Genomic DNA, 19,282 nt, shown 5'->3' with positions numbered 1-19,282 from the left:
TATATTGTACTCTATTTTAAGTTTAATTATATGGTAGCTTGTTATCTTCAATCATCTTGGTGTGCCTACTCTCGTTGGTTTATTAAAAGGGCTATGCTGTAAGCTGTAATAATCATGGGGGGATACACATTATATTGGGATTATAGTTGTAATTTCGTGAATTACAAAGTTGTAAAAAGTATTTACAAGGAGCTGATTATTCTTGTTAAGTACTTAAAATAGCATACTGTTAACATAAGTACTTTTTTTTTTTTTTAAAGGAAGTAATTTAACATGTTCAAGTAATTAAGTACATAATAGTCTTTTTTATGCTCTACTAATAAGCAATAAATCTTAGTACTCTACTAACTATCAAAAAAGTTTTGTTTTTAAAATTATACAAAATTTACAAAAAGTAAACAACAAAAAATTCAATTTGATCAATAAATAAAAATATGCGTATTTAAACAAATATTTACAATTGTTGAATGTCTTTCATTATATAGTTATTTTCAAATGAGTTAAACTTCTGGGTTGTGAGGTACGATGTTCAGAGGTTTGCTCGTGACGAGGAGAGGTTCCTCGCAGTCTTTGTTATCATCGGGGTCCCGGCGCGGCAACTCTTTCAACTCAGTCGAGATATGAGTTAATTCCTCAGGATTGCCGTACTTCCTCAGCTCTGCAATTAAAAAAAAAAAAAAAAAAAAAAAAAAAACTTCATAATAACATTGCGAACACAGCTAAGTTTTATAAAATACTTTTCTTTTTTAAGTTCTTTTATTTATTACTATCTGTACAATATAAATCTACTTTGAGCAAATAGTATAGATAGTTTTATTCAAATCTGATAGATCTGTCAGAACAGGAGGCAGTGTGGATAGAAACCAGCCAGTGAAGGACTCTCTTTTATTTAATTTGGAGAGTTAAGATAGGAAGTCACAAGGCTATCATCATTTTAAACTGCATGGAGGATTTTAAGGGTGGACTTTGAAGAAAGAATTTGTTTAGTGGTCAGAAAGGAGGGATAGTTAGGGGTGGAAATTGAGGAAGCATGTTCGTATCAGATCCTTCATGAATTGGTTTTTTACATATTTATGGATTATTTGATTGGTGACGTAAAAGGAGCGCTTTTTTAGGAGGATATGCTGGAGAACTTTGGATTGAAAAGATTGGATTGGGTGTTAGAATACTAATAGCAAAATTTCATACCTGCTAAAGCACTACCGAGCTCATGTGAAGAACTCATGTACACGAAATACTGTGTGCAAATCGGCTTTAAGACCGCTAAAAGAGATGGATGGACATTAACGAAAATAAGGGCTTGTGATCTCGACTTGAAATCTTTCAGCAATGAAGATATGCCCTGAAAAAATTAAAATTGAATATTTAATTGAATTTTATTTAAAAATAACCAATTAAGAAATGGAATTCTACCTTTGCAGTTGTAAAATCAGTACTTTCTACAAGAGAGCAGTCAATAACTACAGGCAGTTTGGCGGCTCCTGCTTTCAGCACTGTGTACCTGAAGTGTTCAACGCCGGGGAAATATATGCTTGAATTTGGTTTTACACACATATACTCTATGCCATTTTCACTCTAAAAAAATAAAGATAAATTTACTTTTAACAAAATTTACATATAATTTACAATAATTTACCTGGGATTTCTCTGTTTTAATGTTTGGCTTTGCTGAGTAGAATAAAAGCAGTGCTATGTTTATGCCCACGCCGATTAAAATTCCCAGCTCAACTCCAATCAACAAGCATGTAATAAATGTTGCAAACATTGGAATTATGTCTCTTCCTGTAACAAAAATTAAGAGAAAAAACAAAAACGTTTACAACTTGTAAATTCAATTTTAAAAACTTACGGCTTGCCTTCCACATAGGTTTAATAACCTCATATTCGATCATGAATATGACAGCGCAGATAATGACGGCTGCGAGTGATGCTTTGGGAATGTAGTAAAAGTATGGCGTGAGGGCTCCGAGTGCCAACAGGAGAAGGACTCCTGTAAATGTCAAGTCTCTTTCACATTCCACTTCACTCTACATTTCAAACACAACGTACAGAATCAGCTTGATTAATGGTGGCCGACTGGCTCTCCAATGGTGAATTTAAAAAATATAAAAATTCTGTTCGTAACACTTTTAGACTCCAGGCGTCTGGAATTGTGGAAATAAAAATGAGGATCACCTGTGTAAACGCCGCCCATTGTGGTTCGCACACCGCTTGCGTGATTGACTGCAGATCTTGAAAATGAACCTGTGATCGGCATCGAAGATACAAATGAACCCAGAAGATTACAACCGGCTAAGGTGAAGAGTTCTTGCGTCGCGTCCACTGGCTCGCCTCCAGCTATGGTGTATTTACACTTTTATACATTTGGATACATTATATTTTTAATAAAATGAAATTACCAAAGGCTTTAGCAATTGCCACATTGCCAAGTACGGCAATAACAGGAACGAGTATCACCGAAGAGCCCAGCTGTGACACCATTTCGGTAAATCCGACTGTCTGGTTGCCGAGGGTCGTCGAAAAAGGAGGAAACTGGATGGGCGGGATGCCAGACCTGACATTACCTATTTAAACAAACTTCAAATTACCTTTTTTAACTTAGAAGAAGTGATAAAAATTATACCTGTCAGTTTAAAAGGAGTTTCCCCATACTCATTTTTCAAAAAATAAGACAAAAGGGAACAGACAATAACAATAAGTGCGTTCCTTGATGTGGACAAAAGCCAAAAGGACTTTGCGATTATTCTTTGTCGTTTAGTCGATTTCAAGTTGTCAACCACCACAAAATCTTTGATTTTCTATATAACCAAAATAAAATTTATAAGTGGACTTAATAGATCGTAAACAATTCTAACTTCTTAAAGTTAATCGTGTAGTCATAACTTCAAATTTTTGTTAAAACTCCATTATTGTGGTAGATTAAGAAATATTAACCCTTAAAAAGAGAAGAATGGCAATGCATACAAATCCCATTGTAGCATCCCATATTCTCGTATTGTGGATGTTCATCACAGCCTTTTGCACCGTAGATATGAAATCACCCGAATCGTATGAAAGACCGAGGAGGCCTTTCACCTGCGACACCACAATAATAACTGATGTCGCAGTAGTGAATCCGACTGTAACGGGTTGAGAAATAAATTCAACCAAAACACCTGAAACAAATTTCACAAAAGTAAAAACTGACCAAAGGACATTTTTCAAGATTATGGGTAAACACGAGAATATGGTCAATAAATTCACTAATTTCGTGGTCCGCTTGACCAATTGATACATTACAATTAATTAAGGTTTTTAGTAATTCAGATATCGTGAGATGCGGTCGGGTTTGATGTAGGTTTCAGAAAAACATTCTCTTTATCGTGCCAACGTTTTGATCTTTTATTGAGATCATCTTCAGGGCTCAAAGTGTTTGTCTTCTGTGTAATTGTGCCATCCTTGTATGTTGTGTTGAGAGTTGTAAGGTTTTTAATTGAGATGAAAAAAGTTAATGGCACGAGCGGGATTCGAACCCACGATCTTCGGCTAGATACGCCGCTGCTCTACCACTTGAACTATCGTGACCTCGATCCACTCGGACATCAACTTCCTANAGAGCAGCGGCGTATCTAGCCGAAGATCGTGGGTTCGAATCCCGCTCGTGCCATTAACTTTTTTTCATCTCAACTAAAAACCTTAATTAATTGTATTATGATCAATATTTATAATCAAAAAGGGGGACCAAGGGGTTAGCGCGTCAGACTCTTCTTAGCGGTTGTGGGTTCAATTCATCACCCTTAGAATTTTCTTTATCACTATCCCCTTCCACCAAGAAATAAAATTAAAAATTTACCTAAACGAAGAAATGTCATTACTAACATGACACAACCAGTTAAGAAGCATAACAAAACGGCATAATCAGGATTTCTGTTATGCACCTGCTGATAAGTCATCAGAGACATCAAAGCTGTAGGTCCAATTGTTATGTCCTTGCAACTTCCGAATACTGTGTAAACGAAACAGCCGATGAATGAAGAATATAAGCCATACTAACAAAAAGAAGATATTAGTATAAAACGCCATTTAATTTATTGTTCAAATTACCTGTGGCTGTAATCCAGCAAGTGCGGCATAAGCAAGGGCTTGAGGCATCACAGTCAGACCGACCGTGACACCAGCGATCAAGTCTGCGATCGCTGTTTCTGAATTGTATTTAGGAAGCCATGAGATTATTGGTATTCGCTTCCTTAAAAAAACTTTTAACTTTGCCTTATCCACAGTCATGTTTCTTTAATACTGGAAACAAAAATTATTAATATAAAATTTTATTTTAAAAAAATTTAATTGTGCATTTGTAAAAAAATAATTTTGATTAGGATACTTGTTTAGCACAAGTTTCTAAATTAACTTTTTTAGTTAAACCATAAAAACAATATTTTCCTAAACTTTATAATTTTATGTTTAGAGCATGCTCAAACAAAATCCATCAAATCTTCTCTATTCTTAGTTATTATTGTTTATATTAATGTTATTAATGTATATAATAAATAAAAATAATAATAAAATTACTTTAAATAAAATCTATCTATTATTTTCTTTTCTAATTTATTGTTTCCACTTTAACAAGGATATCATGAATAGATAAAAATATACAAGCATTTGTTCTTTGAGTATTATCTTTACTCTATTGTTTAGTCTTATATCAAATAAGGTGAAATAGGAACATACGATTATTTAGATGGTTTGACTAATTGTTTAAATATTTCTGATCATGGTTGTGTCCTTCACACACAAAATTCGCATTTACTTTCCACTTTTATTTTTTGTTTTATTATTACCACGCTTAAGAAAACAATAGCAAATATTCACTAAAAAAATACCCTTGGCAATAACATTTGACATATTGTGAAGTTTGTGAGATCATCTGCGCATTCTGGTCTGCCTATTATGAACTTGTTTTATCCGTGAGACTCATTTCACCATCTTTTATTTTAAAAAATATCACAGATTAGCCACAGAAGAAAAAATTCTGAAGCATCTCTGATAAACAAAACCGGAGAAAATACGCACATCAGGATGTTCGGGGATGATCCTAGAAAAATCCTTTAGAACAGACCAAAAGCAGAAGAAGAAATCGGGAGAGAACAAAATAAAAGGTAAACAGATAGCTCTGAAACCAACGGAGGAAAAGGAGCAAACCCAAAAAATGAGTAATCAAACTCAATACGTCTGAAACCATGCTACTGTCTTGTGCTATAAAAAAATCTTAAATTGAGTTTACACTGACAAAAAACAGGCAAGCAGCCTTAGAAGCATCGGCACATAAAATTGTCACATCCAAGAATGTATACAATGCACCAAAAACCTTGGAAAATGCCAGGGTACTTATTTAACAGCTAAGAAGGATGTTTGATAAAAAGGTACATCAAGATTAAATGCGCTATTCTAAATTCGCCGCATTCTTTCAACTGTGAAACAAATGCATTTTTTCCATTGCAAATTCCGCCCTTTAGGAATGGGTAATGAACTAGAAGACCAACTATAAGGTTTGAACTTATATTTGGGATAATTAGGTCAAGTACACCCTCCTCACAAAAACAAAAGGTAAAGAACCCTCACCTAAAACTGGCAAACACACTGCTTTAGTTAAACAGGGTAAAACTCAGGGATCGGGCAATATACTAGTATCTGAGAATGTATATTCAAAGATGAGCTCATTTGTAAGTTATCCGATGAGGAAGAAACTACCACCCATTTTATCTTAGAATGCAAAACAACCACCCAATTAGGACACAAGATACTAAGAAAACACAGGAAAATAATTGCTTCTTAACAGAAAGATCAACTTAACTGAACCGAAGAACTAAGAAAAGTACAATAAGCCTTTAAAGCTGCAGTGTTTGGGGAACACCAAACATCTGCTTTTTAGTACCCTCACCATCATAAGAGATTATCAAACTACCCAAAAATATATATAATAAAAGACCTTTACTTCTCACACACACTGTTCTGAAAATGATTTTTACCTCAAGTTTTACCTACTCGCACACAATAACGAACCAAGGCATGACCCTTCAAATTTTGTGTGTAACATTGACTTTTCTGGATATACAGAAAAAGGCATGGGATGTGGCATAAAAGCAGACCTGGGCCAATCCTGAGACTTCTGCTTTTGCAAAAGACTGTAATTTGAAACAATTATTGTTTTCTGATAAGTAATAACAATCAATAAAAATTTTATAAAATAGTGGTGTTATCTAGTCACTAGTTATAAAGCAATTAACCAGTTTTTAGCTGTAAGGCACTACCTTATTCCAAAATAATAAAAATATTTTAATACATTATATTACTTTAAGTTTTGTTGTAACATAAACAATAAACCAAATTAAAAATGAGTCTTAAATACATGGGGTTTGAAAGAAGTGAAAGCATTCAATAGTATAGCAGCAAAGGTTTATTATGTAACCATGGACAGTTGAAAATATTCAAGTTCATCAACCAGTTGCCCAACTGACCCGCTCTTGATGGCATTTGATCACTGCCCATTGTTTGTATATATTAATAATGTGCCAATTTAGAAATATGTGGGTCGATCAATGATAGATTGATACAGCATTGCAAAGAGTTTGGTAACTGGCTGGTCTGAGGTCAGAAAAGTCATTTGAGAGGGGTATAAGATAATGTCAACACCTTTCATGGTTTTTTTTTTTTTTTTTTTTTACTACAATCCCAATAAAAATAATTCTTGATGAATGATTTTTCGTGTCAAAGTCACCTGGTTGAGTGACACACAGGGGGGAAAAAGCCAATGAACCATGGAATTCCTACAGCTATGAATTTTATTCGGGTGATAATTTTCAGGGTTTTTTTCCTAATTTTTAAATGAAAAAATTAATAGAATTTTACTTGTTTTTTCAAGATATCAGTTTAAAGGAGTCGAGGTTTCAATTTATATTTTGTAAATGTGTTTGTTTATGATAGCCTATGAGAAAAGCATTTTTTAAATTATTGCTCACCAAGGCCTTAACTATAATATTAGAAAATTTTAAGGATTTTTTTTTTAACAAAATTGACTAGTTAATAAGCGGAACGCAAACATAATGGTGGAAATACGCCAATTAAAATTTGATCAAATGGATTTAGACAGGGCAATTTTTATTGTATATCTTTCTCACACAAAACAAACTTTTTATCGTTCACTGTTTAAAATTATTTATTCTAGTCAAAAGTGTGGAAAAAAAACGAGATGAAATTCTGGAATTTGGGTTCACAAAACATGCATTTTATGAAGAACCCAAGCAAGAAAGCCAGATAAAATTCAAACTGTAATAAAACTACAAGTTGTACGAATTAGTTTGCTATTTATTAAAAATCCCATTCTTTAAAGACAACATTGACTTTAAAAACAATGTACAACAAAAACACTGATGAAATTCTACAAGACTATACTGCCTAACAACAGACCTTGTTATATAAATATCTTCTATACAAATTCCTCTATACCAAATGAGATCATTTTATTTCATAGCAAAAAAAAATTGCAAGTTCAAACAGATGATACACGCCAAAGGTAGATAAACTGAGTTAAGGACCACTTACTGACAATAAAACAATATTTTAACTACAAGTCAGTTATTTACAAGCCAAAATGTTTCTTAGATGTTTAAAAATTTTACAATTTTACCCATTTCTTTCAAAACACCAATGGCTTCTTATATTCCCTTATTTTCCTTATTTTTGTCATGTTTAAAAATAATGTTACAGTCTTAGTATATTACGTATATTAAACGTAAATAAATATTCATTCATTTATTATTAAGTGAAAAACAATCCTCAAGAATGCCTCGAAGGCCAGAAGAAGGCTTGGTTCTTGATTAGGTCACAGACTGGTTCTTCAGCATTTAAGCATAAATTCTTAATATATTTATTTAAATGTTCAAAGATGTAGTAATTCCTTCAAACTCATTGATTTCCCTTGAAATGGAATCTAGTTTATAGCGTAAACATATATTGTACAATGACGTTCAATTCCTGTTTACATTCAAACCTGTTTGTGAAAAACATGAAAGTCTTTGATTTTTTAAAAAGAGGACTTATTTTAATAAGTCAATATTTACAATATAATTCAATCTATAATTTAGCTAATCATTTTTGCAAACTTTTTAAAAACAATTATTATTATTATTGTTTTTATTATTATTATCAAATTTGCAATATAATGCACAAACATGTTTTTAGATTATATCTCAGCCATTAATTGTTAAGAAAAAACTGGAAATCATCAAACGATTAACTTTAAAAAATTTTAAAAATTTAAAAATTATAAAAAAAATGATAGAACATAGCATGTCTTACCAGTAATGTGAATGCCGAATTAAACTGTGACTCTTGTGGAGAATGCCTTGATGAAAGGGAGATGCATGGGGGGGATTCAAGGAATGGAAGGGAGCAAAAATGACCTTCCTCAAGCCTTGGAATAATTATTACAGCCACAAGACAGTATTTATTATGGATCCACTTGTTATTATTACTGGAGACCGCTAACGATTAGACACTTTTCGCAAATATGAATGAACGGGGTAAATTTATTCGTGCAATGTCACGAATGTAATAAGTCTATGAACTAGCAATCCTATTGAGAATGCATTTATTTTCTATTCAACAACTGTGGAAGATGTGAAATAAATATTTAAGTCTGACATGCCAGAAATAAATGTTTGTTAAAAAAGAAATGCATAAATTACCAAACCAGAACATCACAAAACAAGAAAATTACTAATAGACTCTTAATTTACATTCATAAATAAAGCAGAAAGAGTTTATGATAGCTGGTGCATATATAATTTAAAAATAAAATTCGATTACATATATCTTTATAGATTAGTTGAGCTTTCACATCTGTTTCATTAATAATTGGGTGGTTTTATTTCATAAAAAATAAATAAATAAATAAAACAGCAAGGGAAGAAAGAAGAAAGTAATTTCATCAATTTCAAAGTAATTTCAACAAAAAAAGACCTGAGGCATCCAAGCGTCGGATGCAAATCAGAAGGGCATCTCACACTTGCTAATTTAAATTATTCGAAAAATTGTCTTGAATTGTGGTACGTTTGTAAAAGATTGGCCATCCTGTTTGACACACTATTTAAAAATAATAAAATAATAGAGACAATAAAATTTTCCATGTGTTTAATAATTTATAAATAAATGTACAACATTTATACTAACGAATGGATGCCACTCCGTGGTTCAGTATAGAGAGTATATACAAATGCCATCATATGAGAATTGTACTTGAGTTCGGCAGCAAATAAATGGGTTCCTTGATCTGATTTTGTGAATAAGGGTTGTTTTAATATATATAGTACTGATTATGTGTTGTTTTGTGTTCTATAGTGTGTGTTCATAGTGAATGTATTTATTAGCGTGAATGTGTCGTGATTGTATATCAAACGTGAAAGGGCTGATGGAAGAATATTGAGCACCCATCAATCCTCGATTAGGTTAGTTATAATAATAGGTGTAAAGGGTGATGGAAGAATATCAAGTATTCCACCACCCCGAATGAATCTGCCACACCGAACAATTGTCTCAATGATTCAGTATTATTCACTCAATTTGTTTCAACAGTTCAAGAGAACACAATTTTTTTTTTTTCATCAATGCCAAAATATAATAGTTTTTATCTTTTGGGTCAACTTTATTTTTAAAAAAATTAAAGGAATAAAAAAAAATTTAATATTTAAGGCTTTTGTTAGCTTCTTAAAAAGGATTTTGATTATCTAGATATGACTGCTGAGTAATTAAATTTAAATTGTGAGACACGCTATGATAATAGAATAGATTGTCTGATCTAAAGCATTTTTGAAATCTAATAAAATTAGAATTGTACAGTTACTTTGATCAACTTTTCTACGACAATCCTCCGTTATTTTCGGTAGATGAAAAAGTTATGCCCTGAATGAAAACCAGACTGAAATGGGTTCAGCTTTTTGTTCTTTTCTTTGGCTGTTCAATCATTTTAATCATGGGCAAAGGTGTAACAATGATAGGTCTAAAATATGTTTTGGTGAATTAACTTTTGAAAATGGTACAATGGCATGCTTCCAACAAGATGGAAAATTAGAAGATGAGAATCAAGTTAAAAATTAAAAAAGAAACATAAGGAAGAGTAATCATATACATATATACATTGTGAGTTTCGGCATGTGGTCCGAACAGTGATGAACCTATAATCTGTATTTCTTGGTCTCATTATCTCAGGAAATCAATGTTTGAATTGCTGACAAAGCATTTTTACCATGAGATTTTCCTTACCATCTGTATTATGAATTTGCTAATACAGACAATAATGGATTAACAAGACACTTAGCAAAATTTGATTGAAAAACTCTATTTGGTCAAAATGAGATAAATTACTGTTTATATTTTAAAATATTTTATAGAATATATTTTTTATTATTCCATTTACGTTTTAGTGGTCAATTGACCAAGTTACTTCTTTCAATTAATTATTCTTCTTATGTAAGATCTTGGTTGAGATCAAAAAGTCAGCGCCATGAGCGGGATTTGAACCCACGACCTTCAGACCAGTCAAGGTTGTAGGTTGAGAGGGAGAGTTGGTGACAGAGGGGATCAAAGTCACAATAGCTCAAGTGGTAGAGCAGTGGCGTATTTAGCCGAAGGTCGTGGGTTCGAATCCCGCTCGTGATGCTGACTTTTTGATCTCAACCAAGACCTTACATAAAAAGAATATTTTTATTGTGTTCACAAGTTCATTATACAAATGTCACAAAATAAATAAACGAATATAAATATATAATACATTACTTTACGCTTTTTACAACCTCCTTGAATACATCCTTGTGGTATATAGGATTTTCTACTAATAACTTTTTTATAAATGTCATGAATTCATTAGTCGATAACGATTTTATCTTATTGGGGAGCATGTTGTATTTCCTAATTTCACTAGGTTTTCTGGGCTATTTCCTGTTTTTTCATTGAACAGAAAGGGATTAACAAATTATTATAATTTCTAGTATTAATCTTGGTTGTTTTAAAGAGTCACAATAATAAGGCTGCCCTTAATATATTATTGGAGTAAATGTACAAAGCAGGTATGGTCATCACTTTCAGCTCTTTGGTTAATGGTTTACTATAAACCTTTGGTTTTTTTTTTTTTTATTATTCTTAATTAATTATACTTTATATCTAAAGTCTTGTTTGAAATGAAAAAGTTAGTGCATATGTATAATTAATTGAAATAATTAAATAGGTCAATTATGATTGCTAAACATACATGGATTATTATGCTTAATGCCTTTTTTGCATTTTTAGTTTTTTGTTGTTTCTTTTCCTGCATATGTTTCACATGCCCAAAATCTAAATGCCATAATTTACAATTCCTTGAAATAGTGATAAATATATGTATGTTTGTATATCAGGAACATTTTGTAATTTTCTTAGTATAAAACAGATCAAAGCAAGTTTTCTGCACACATAATCAATATGATTATTATCTAGTACAAAACCTAGAAAGTTTACAGTTATTTTCAATCTCAAAACAGATGAATTGATTTTTATTCACATCTGTACCTAGGAAGTTAGCGCAGAAATAATCATATATTTTATTTATTACATCAACGGCAAGTAGCCAATTTTACAACAGTACTTACTGTACTTAAAATATGTGAAATTACACGGCTTTAATTTTGACCAGAGATGAACAGAATAAGTCCAGATCACTATTTAAGTTATTAGCTTTAGTACATATACTAGGAATGGGAGCATTTTTTAGGTAGTTTTACATAATGGTATAAAGAACAGAGGACTGAATCTGGTCCTCTTTTCTGGTATATTAAAGGATATTTTCAACAATTCAGGACAACTAATCATATTCCTTAAAAGTTTTACAAGAAAAACAATATCAATTGATGATCTACGATCTTCTAATGAACTAATGTTGAGCACATTTCTAAGAGTTTCAAACGATATCCAACTAGAATTTAGAGCAAGTTTGTAAGAACAGTATTTAAGAAATTTGTTTTGCACAGATTCAAGTCTATATATATAAGTATGATAACAAGGTGACCACACTACTGAGTTAAACTCTAAGATTGGCCTTATCAGAGAGAAAAAAAAACCAATATTTTTAAGCAAAATATACTATTAAAATCCTGTATTTCTTTTCAAGAAACCAAGTAGTTTCAAACATGTATTATCAATAGATTCAATATGCAGGCTAAAAGAAAGAGAGAAATCAAAATTTACACCTAGGTCTTTGATATTGTTTAAAGCTATTAGTTCTATATCACAGGTATTATATTTAAATTGTAATGGACTAAGTTTCTTATGATAATGGATAACATTGCATTTATCAATTTTAGAATCATATAATTTAGATCATCTGACTAGATTAGCTATGTCTTGTTGTAACATTTCAGTCTTCAATATATTTTATTATTTTAAATACTTTGAGATCGTCCGCAAACAACTTAAATTGACTATTTGTAAAACACTTAACAATATCATTAATAAATATATTAAATAACAAAGGCGACATGTGGCCACCTTGTGGAACACCAGAGGTAACAGATATTGGTTCTTATTCTTTACAATTTGAGTTCTGTTAATCAGAAAATCTCTCAACAATTCCAGCAGGCCACCATGAATGCCAATCGCTTCTAGCTTAGAGCAGAGAAGTTCATGGTTAACTTTATCAAAAGCTTTGCTGAAGTCAGTGTAAATGACGTCAACCTGACAGCCAGTTTCAAAAGCTTCGAGTATGCTATGCTGGAAAGTTAATAGATTTGTTAAAGTGGATTTATATTTCACAAACCCACATTGGTTTTCATCAATTAAACAACATATACTTCATTTAACACTTAATTTTTTTTATATTGTACTTACTACTAAAATTAGTATCGTCAGGAGGTTGGAATGGGAAAATACTCTTATCTGTACTATTTACACAAGCTTTTAAGCTATTTAAATATATCACAAAAATATAGGTCCTAAAATGGATCCCTGAGGTACACCATATATGACTAATTCATGACTACAATAAGTTCCATTAATTATTTTTATTAGTCTGTTTCCTGTTTTTGAAGAAATTTTCACAAAATTTCAACAATTTACCCCTGATGCCAAAGTGGTATAATTTATCCCATAGAATTGTATGAATAACTGTGACGAACCCCCTTGATAGGTCACCTAGTGCCATTGTTATGGGTGGTTTTTTTTTCTTCATAACCATTAAATATCATTTTTTACCACATCATTTATCAAAGCAATGTAATGCTGTTTCAAACACTTTTGACAATACTTGAGTAAGTGTGATCAGTCTTCTTTTTTTTTTATTAAATTAAATTTTAAATTTAAATTTAAATTTTAAATTAATATAAATTTTACTCGTTTTTGAAGGCATCAGTTTAAATTGAGAGATAGAAGTCAAGAGATAAAAAAGTCAGTGTCAAGAGCGGGATTCGAACCCACGACCTTTGACTAAATACGCCATTCCTCTACCACTTGAGCTATCATGACTTCATGACACTGACTTTTTGATCTCAACCAAAACCTTAATTAACGATTAATTAATTGAAAAGAATTTATTTGGTCAATCGGACCTCGAAACCTTATAGATTGAATTTATACTTCGTAAATTTGTTTTCTTATGTTTTAAAATGAGAAAAGCGTTTTTTCCGGATTTCTTACCAAGGGCTTAACTATAATAATAAAAATTTTGAAGGAAGTGTTTTGTTTTTTAAACAAAATTGACTAGTTAATAAGCGGAACGCAAACATAATCGCGGAAACACGCCAATTAATATTTGATCAAATGGATTTAGGCAGAGCAATTTTTATTGTATATCTTTCTCACACAAAAACGCTCGTTTTAACGTTCGCTGTTTAAAATTAGTTATTCGAGAGACGAAGTAAAAAAGAAAAGAAAAGCAAGAAGAAATCCCGGAATTCGGACGCGCTAAACAGGCATTTTATGAAGAATCCAAACAAGAAAGCGGGATAATTCGAAATGTAATGAAACTACGAAGTTCTAAAAATTAGTTTGCTTTTTATTAAAAATTCAGTTCGTTAACGAAATTGAGATTGTGTGAGAAAAAACCCGATGAAATGTTATACTTTTCTGTACTGCTTACACGGACCTAGATTAGATAAATATCCTTTACACATATTAAATACCCAAATGAGATAATTTTACCACTTCATAGGAACAAAAAAAATTGCAATTAGCACGTTCGAAGATGACACGTGCGAGAGAGATAAACTGCGTTCAGGACGCCTTACTAACAGATAAGAGAAATAACTGAACATTTTAACTACAAATCTGTTATTTTCAGGTCAAAATGTTTCTTAGCGTTTAAAAAAACGTTCATGATAAAATAACAAATGGATAAAACACGTCTTGTACGAACATTTTCTAAATTTTCCGTTAAGAAAAATCGATTTTAAATTCTTTCAAAAAAACAATGGCTTCTTATTTTCCATATTTTTGTCATGTTTAAATAATGATACAGTCTTAATATATTACATATATTAAACGTACATAAATATTCATTCATTTATTATTTAAGTTTCATTCATTTATATTTTAAGTGAAAAACAACTCTCGACTTCAAGAATGCCTCAAAGGTTTGGTTCTTGATTAGGCAACAGACTAGTTCTTCAGCATTTAATATTGAGTTGTCCAGAAAATAATTCAGGTTTTCATGTTTCCTTTCAATTACCCCTCAATATAATAAACTGTTTACGTTAAATAGATTATTATTTTGTGTGAAGTCAACACTTTTTAATGCCCTTCCAAACAAAAATGTTTTTACCTCAGAAGCATTTCCTTTACTGGGGAATTCACCGCGTAATTTATTTTTTTAATTTCAACTCAGTCAGAATGGTGCCCAAATAGCCAGAAACATTGAAGTCTGGGGCGATGGCAGTGTGAGTGAGAGCACCGTTCAGAGATGGTTAAAAAATTTCAAGATGGAGAGTTTAGCCTTGGAGACAAAGAAGGTCGTGGAAGGATTTCTTCCCTAGATTATGATGTTCTAAGAGCTTTCGTTGAAGAAAATCCCAAAACGATTATTCGAGAAATTTTTCAGTTAGCAAATCGACTGTCGCTACCACCTTAAGGCAATTGGAATGGTGAAAATGGTGCTCATGCGTTAAACGCCCACCAAAAAAATCATTGTTATGAAGTTTGTGCAATACTTCCTTGCCGAAATAGAAACAAACCTTTTCTGGATAGAATTGTGACTCATGATTGTGAAAAGTGGATTCTCTACAATCACAGACGTTGTGGACATTAACTTAACAAAGTAGAAGCAGTACCACATTTTCCAAAGTCACCAACTCATCAAAAATAGGTGATGGTGACTCTTCAGTGGGCTTCATTTGGGCTGATTTTCTACAACTTCTTGAATCCTGACAAAACAATCAATGCCGACATGTATAGCTCTCCAACTGAAGCAATGCACCAGAAATTAGCATAATTGAAGCCATCTTCAGTTAATCAGAAAAGGCCCATTCTATTAAACAACAAAGCTCCACTCCATGCCTCACATGTAACAACATAGAATTGAATCTTGAATGTAAGGTTCTGCCTCATCCTCACTACTTTCCAGACCTCTCGCCTACCAACTACCAATTTTTTTTCAGAAACCTGAATGTTTTACATAAAAAATTTATTGATCAAAAGTCGTTGAAAAATGCATTTACATAATTTGTTAATAATAAAGACTAAAAATTCAATTCAGAAGGTATAGAGAAGTTGCCATCACGTTGGGAGAAGTGTACTGCGACTGATGGAGAGTATTTTAATTAATAAAAAATGTTCAAAATCAATTATTTAATGGATTTTATTTTATAACCGTAAACTTGCATTATTTTCCGGTCGACCCCATATAATCTGTATTTCTCACCTCACAGACCACAAACCATCAACAAGCATGAAACTACTTGACCTTGATCTTCTCATTGCCTCAGGAAATTAACAATTCAATTGCTGACGAAGCATTTTTGCCATGAGATTTTTTTTACTGTCTGTATTATGATTTGCTAATACCAACTATAATTGATTAACAAAACATTTTTTCTGATTTATTAATTAAAATCACTTGCATTCATGAAAAAGACAATATAAGCAGTCAAACTAACATGAAGATCACCCTTAGTTTTCCACGCTTCACTCAGAATATAACAAGTGAGTGAAAATGGATCACCATAACTATTTAATTGCAATTGAAACTGCCTTGTCGACGAGTCCTAAAAACTTTTTATTTTGTGTACAAAAGAAAAAACCTCAACACTTTACATGAATCCATGCAATATGATTGAGGTTTATCTGAAAACCGTATAGAGATTGCTAATACTTTTGCAACCCATTTTGGCCAAGTCCAGTCCCAAAATGAAACACCATTGTAAAATACATTTTATGAGCTCAAGATATTTTAAATTATAAAATACATTGAGGACTGTAATAATTGTGAATTTAATACTATTGATAAAATTGTTATGTTATCCACTTCCACAGGAAGATAAATCCTATTACGTACAAATACATGTTCTGTGATTTAAAGAACAATAATTTTAAATAAATATATTTTAAAAATTTTTTAACTGTGTAAGGGATCTAGGAGTCATCTTTGAGTCTGGTCTTGATTTATAATTGCAAATAGGTGTTTAAAATTCATTCATTTTAAATGTATAAAGGCACTGTACATTTTATTAATTAGACCAATACTTGAGTATAACTCATCTATGTTGACTCCTGTTATCAAAAATACATAAACAAACTGGTTCGCCTTAATAAAAATGAAATTTGATAAGATGGGGTAAATGTAAGGCAATAGTTTATAAGGAATTTGGAATTTATGAGGAAAATACTTTTTTTATGCTATGAAGTAAATCCCATTGTTACATACCCAGTAGGAAACAAAGGAAGTTTGACTTTTTCTTAACAATGACCAATATATTTTTTTAAATATATATAGTTCTCTCTAAATTTGTATGATTTAATAAGTTCCCGAGGAACAAAAGTTTAGCTGATAATATTTAAGTGAGTAAAGTGATAAGTTATTAATAAAAAAATATTTTGTGAAATTTCCTCCTGTGATTTGACGATGAACCTGCAATTTGATCCTTATCAATAGTCCATTTATGGTTAGTGGTCTAATTGACCATTTTAATTATTTCAATTAATTACTCTTTTTATGTAAGGTTTTGGTTGAGATGAAAACGTTAGTGTCACAAGCGGGATTCGAACCCACGACCTTCAGTTAAAATCAACTAGACGAAGGTCGTGCTTTCAAATCCCCTTGTGACACTAACTTTTTCATCTCAAGCAAGACCTTACATAAAAAGAATAATTAATTGAAACTTATCAATAATCTTGATCTGCCAATCCTAGCTGGTTTGATCTGTCAGACACATTATCTGCCCACTGATGATCATTAGTAAGGATCAAATTATAGAATTAAAGATATATATATAAAAGATTTTTTTAAATCATCTGAACGGAAATAATTTAATAATTTATATAAGCTCAATACTGCTCAAGTATGTTCATACATACACAGAACCAAACCCATGACTTCTTGGACCTACAATAACTTCTTTTGTGTAATTTCCAATAAATAACCAGCAAGTGAGAATCACCCTTTGGTTTTGGCAGTTCCGGGTTCAGACCTTGGTCTTGACCAGCTGATAAAGTTAGGCTCCAAGGGCAACAGTTAGGTCATTTCAGCCCTCAAACCCATGCAGTTTTTAAATCACTCATATATATTGACTCAATTAGGGTGGCAAAGTATTCTGTATTCCTCCCTTTACACATATTATGTAAATTTCAAGTTGAAGAGTCGATGGTTTATTTCACCATTACCCCCTCTCTCTGCATGTTCACAATAATAAATACATTCACTCTCAATGGGAACAAGATATTTATCAAATAAAATATAAAATAATACAGCCCTGTTTCTCCAAAAAATTGGACCAGAGGACCTAAGACTCTCTGCTTGCTCAACAATTCTCACATCAGGTAGCATTGGTACACACACCCTATATGGATCCGAGGAATGACACTCTAATTAAGTGAGACAATCAAGCAGCATTTCTATCATTGTTTCTACCTTTTTTTCTTTTATTATTCAGATCCCCTGAGAGCCACTCATTGACTATGCTCTTGATATAAAGAAGCTTCTGTACCGATCTGACCTACTAGGACTACCATTACCTCTGATCATATTCATGCGTATTTTTAGTGCCTGAAGCGCCTGATCATGGTGACAGATGTGGCCAGTTTTAGCCACCTCAATCACCCAGACAATTGTTTTGCAGAGATGCTTCAGCTGCTAAAGTTAAGCTCCCGGGCCGTCAACAACTTAGTCAGTTCAGCTCAAAATAAAAGGCGTAGTTTTTTAAACCTAACCCCCCTCAATTATGGTAGTGATTACTCAATATTCTTCCTTGGAAAATTTGATTATGACTAAAAATGCAAAAATCAACTTTTTCTAATTTAGCCATCTTTAGTGTTGGAACTGGGACATTTTTGTGACATCGAAACATACTGACAGAAATGAAATGCTAAAAAGCACCTGACAGACCAACCAAGTGAGGAAAAGCAGACAAAGATTGGTAAGGATCAAATTACAAGCAATTGTTCATTTAATTCAACTTTTATATATTACAAAAATTAAAAAGAACTTCAACTTTCTAATATTAATCATTAGTCTATTAAACAGTAGTTTTAAAGAGAATTATTTTGAACTAATAACAGAAAGAAGCTTTTTATAAGTTTTTTATTTAATTTTTTTAAAGCAATTCGTCTCAATGGTTCAAGGTCTTTTTAAGTATTATTCACTCAATTCGTCTCGACAGTTCAAGGCAGCTCTTCCCCCCCCCCATGCAATTTCATTCATATAACATGCTAACTATCGGAGTATCATCAAGTCCAAAATATCATCATTTATTTTTATTATATTAATCCATACATGTTTAGAGGTCATAATTGACTATATTAATTATTTCAATTAATTTATCTAAGGTCTAATTTAAAATTTATTTTTATCTTTTGGGTCAAATTTATAAAGGATTAAAGGAACATAGAAAAGCTTTTGTCATCACCTTATGTTAACATGCATCAAGCTTCCAAACTGTAGAAAAAGCATGCTTTAAAATAATAGCAGACGTACAAAAATAGTTTCGTCGTTGGAGTGAAATAATTCAAACGAATCGCATGCGAAATGCACGGCAAGATTCTATTTAAAAACAATTATTTAAATTAATTAACGAAG

The 19,282-nt window shown here is 31.8% G+C and overlaps 1 protein-coding gene across 3 annotated transcripts; it reads right to left on the bottom strand.

The window, feature by feature from the left end:
• Window positions 1-205: 205 nt before the first annotated feature.
• On the bottom strand, window positions 206-19,272 carry LOC106661645 (sodium-independent sulfate anion transporter-like). Of its 3 annotated transcripts, none has more exons than XM_014385187.2 (12): window positions 19,181-19,272; window positions 4,084-4,275; window positions 3,833-4,028; window positions 2,935-3,155; window positions 2,624-2,798; window positions 2,400-2,564; window positions 2,176-2,337; window positions 1,850-1,990; window positions 1,637-1,782; window positions 1,414-1,575; window positions 1,189-1,342; window positions 206-658 (listed from the first exon to the last, which is right to left on the bottom strand). In XM_014385187.2, the coding sequence occupies exons 2-12, from the start codon at window positions 4,261-4,263 to the stop codon at window positions 501-503; spliced, it is 1,860 nt and encodes a 619-aa protein (XP_014240673.1). In that variant the 5' UTR covers window positions 4,264-4,275; window positions 19,181-19,272; the 3' UTR covers window positions 206-500. The 3 variants fall into 3 exon arrangements, with proteins under 3 accessions (XP_014240673.1, XP_014240674.1, XP_014240670.1); XM_014385188.2 differs by having other exon boundaries at window positions 19,113-19,253; XM_014385184.2 differs by lacking the exon at window positions 19,181-19,272 and adding an exon at window positions 8,335-8,624.
• Between the last annotated feature and the right edge of the window lie 10 nt (window positions 19,273-19,282).

Source organism: Cimex lectularius, unplaced genomic scaffold, assembly GCF_000648675.2.
Source record: "Cimex lectularius strain Harlan isolate CLEC.00 unplaced genomic scaffold, Clec_2.1 scaffold80, whole genome shotgun sequence".
Lineage (NCBI taxonomy): Eukaryota > Metazoa > Arthropoda > Insecta > Hemiptera > Cimicidae > Cimex > Cimex lectularius.
The sequence above is the reverse complement of the archived record's forward strand: the minus strand, read 5'-3'. Positions and strand labels throughout refer to the sequence as shown.

What these genes read in the sequence shown, in the direction of transcription:
- LOC106661645 (XM_014385187.2), bottom strand. Translation starts at nt 4,263, where the DNA reads ATGACTGTGGATAAGGCAAAGTTAAAAGTTTTTTTAAGGAAGCGAATA. An exon ending in AATGACATTTCTTCGTTTAG is followed by an intron (nt 3,156 to 3,832) that starts GTAAATTTTTAA and finishes AATTTGTTTCAG; the next exon opens with GTGTTTTGGTTGAATTTATT. An exon ending in CCATTCTTCTCTTTTTAAGG is followed by an intron (nt 2,799 to 2,934) that starts GTTAATATTTCT and finishes TTGGTTATATAG; the next exon opens with AAAATCAAAGATTTTGTGGT.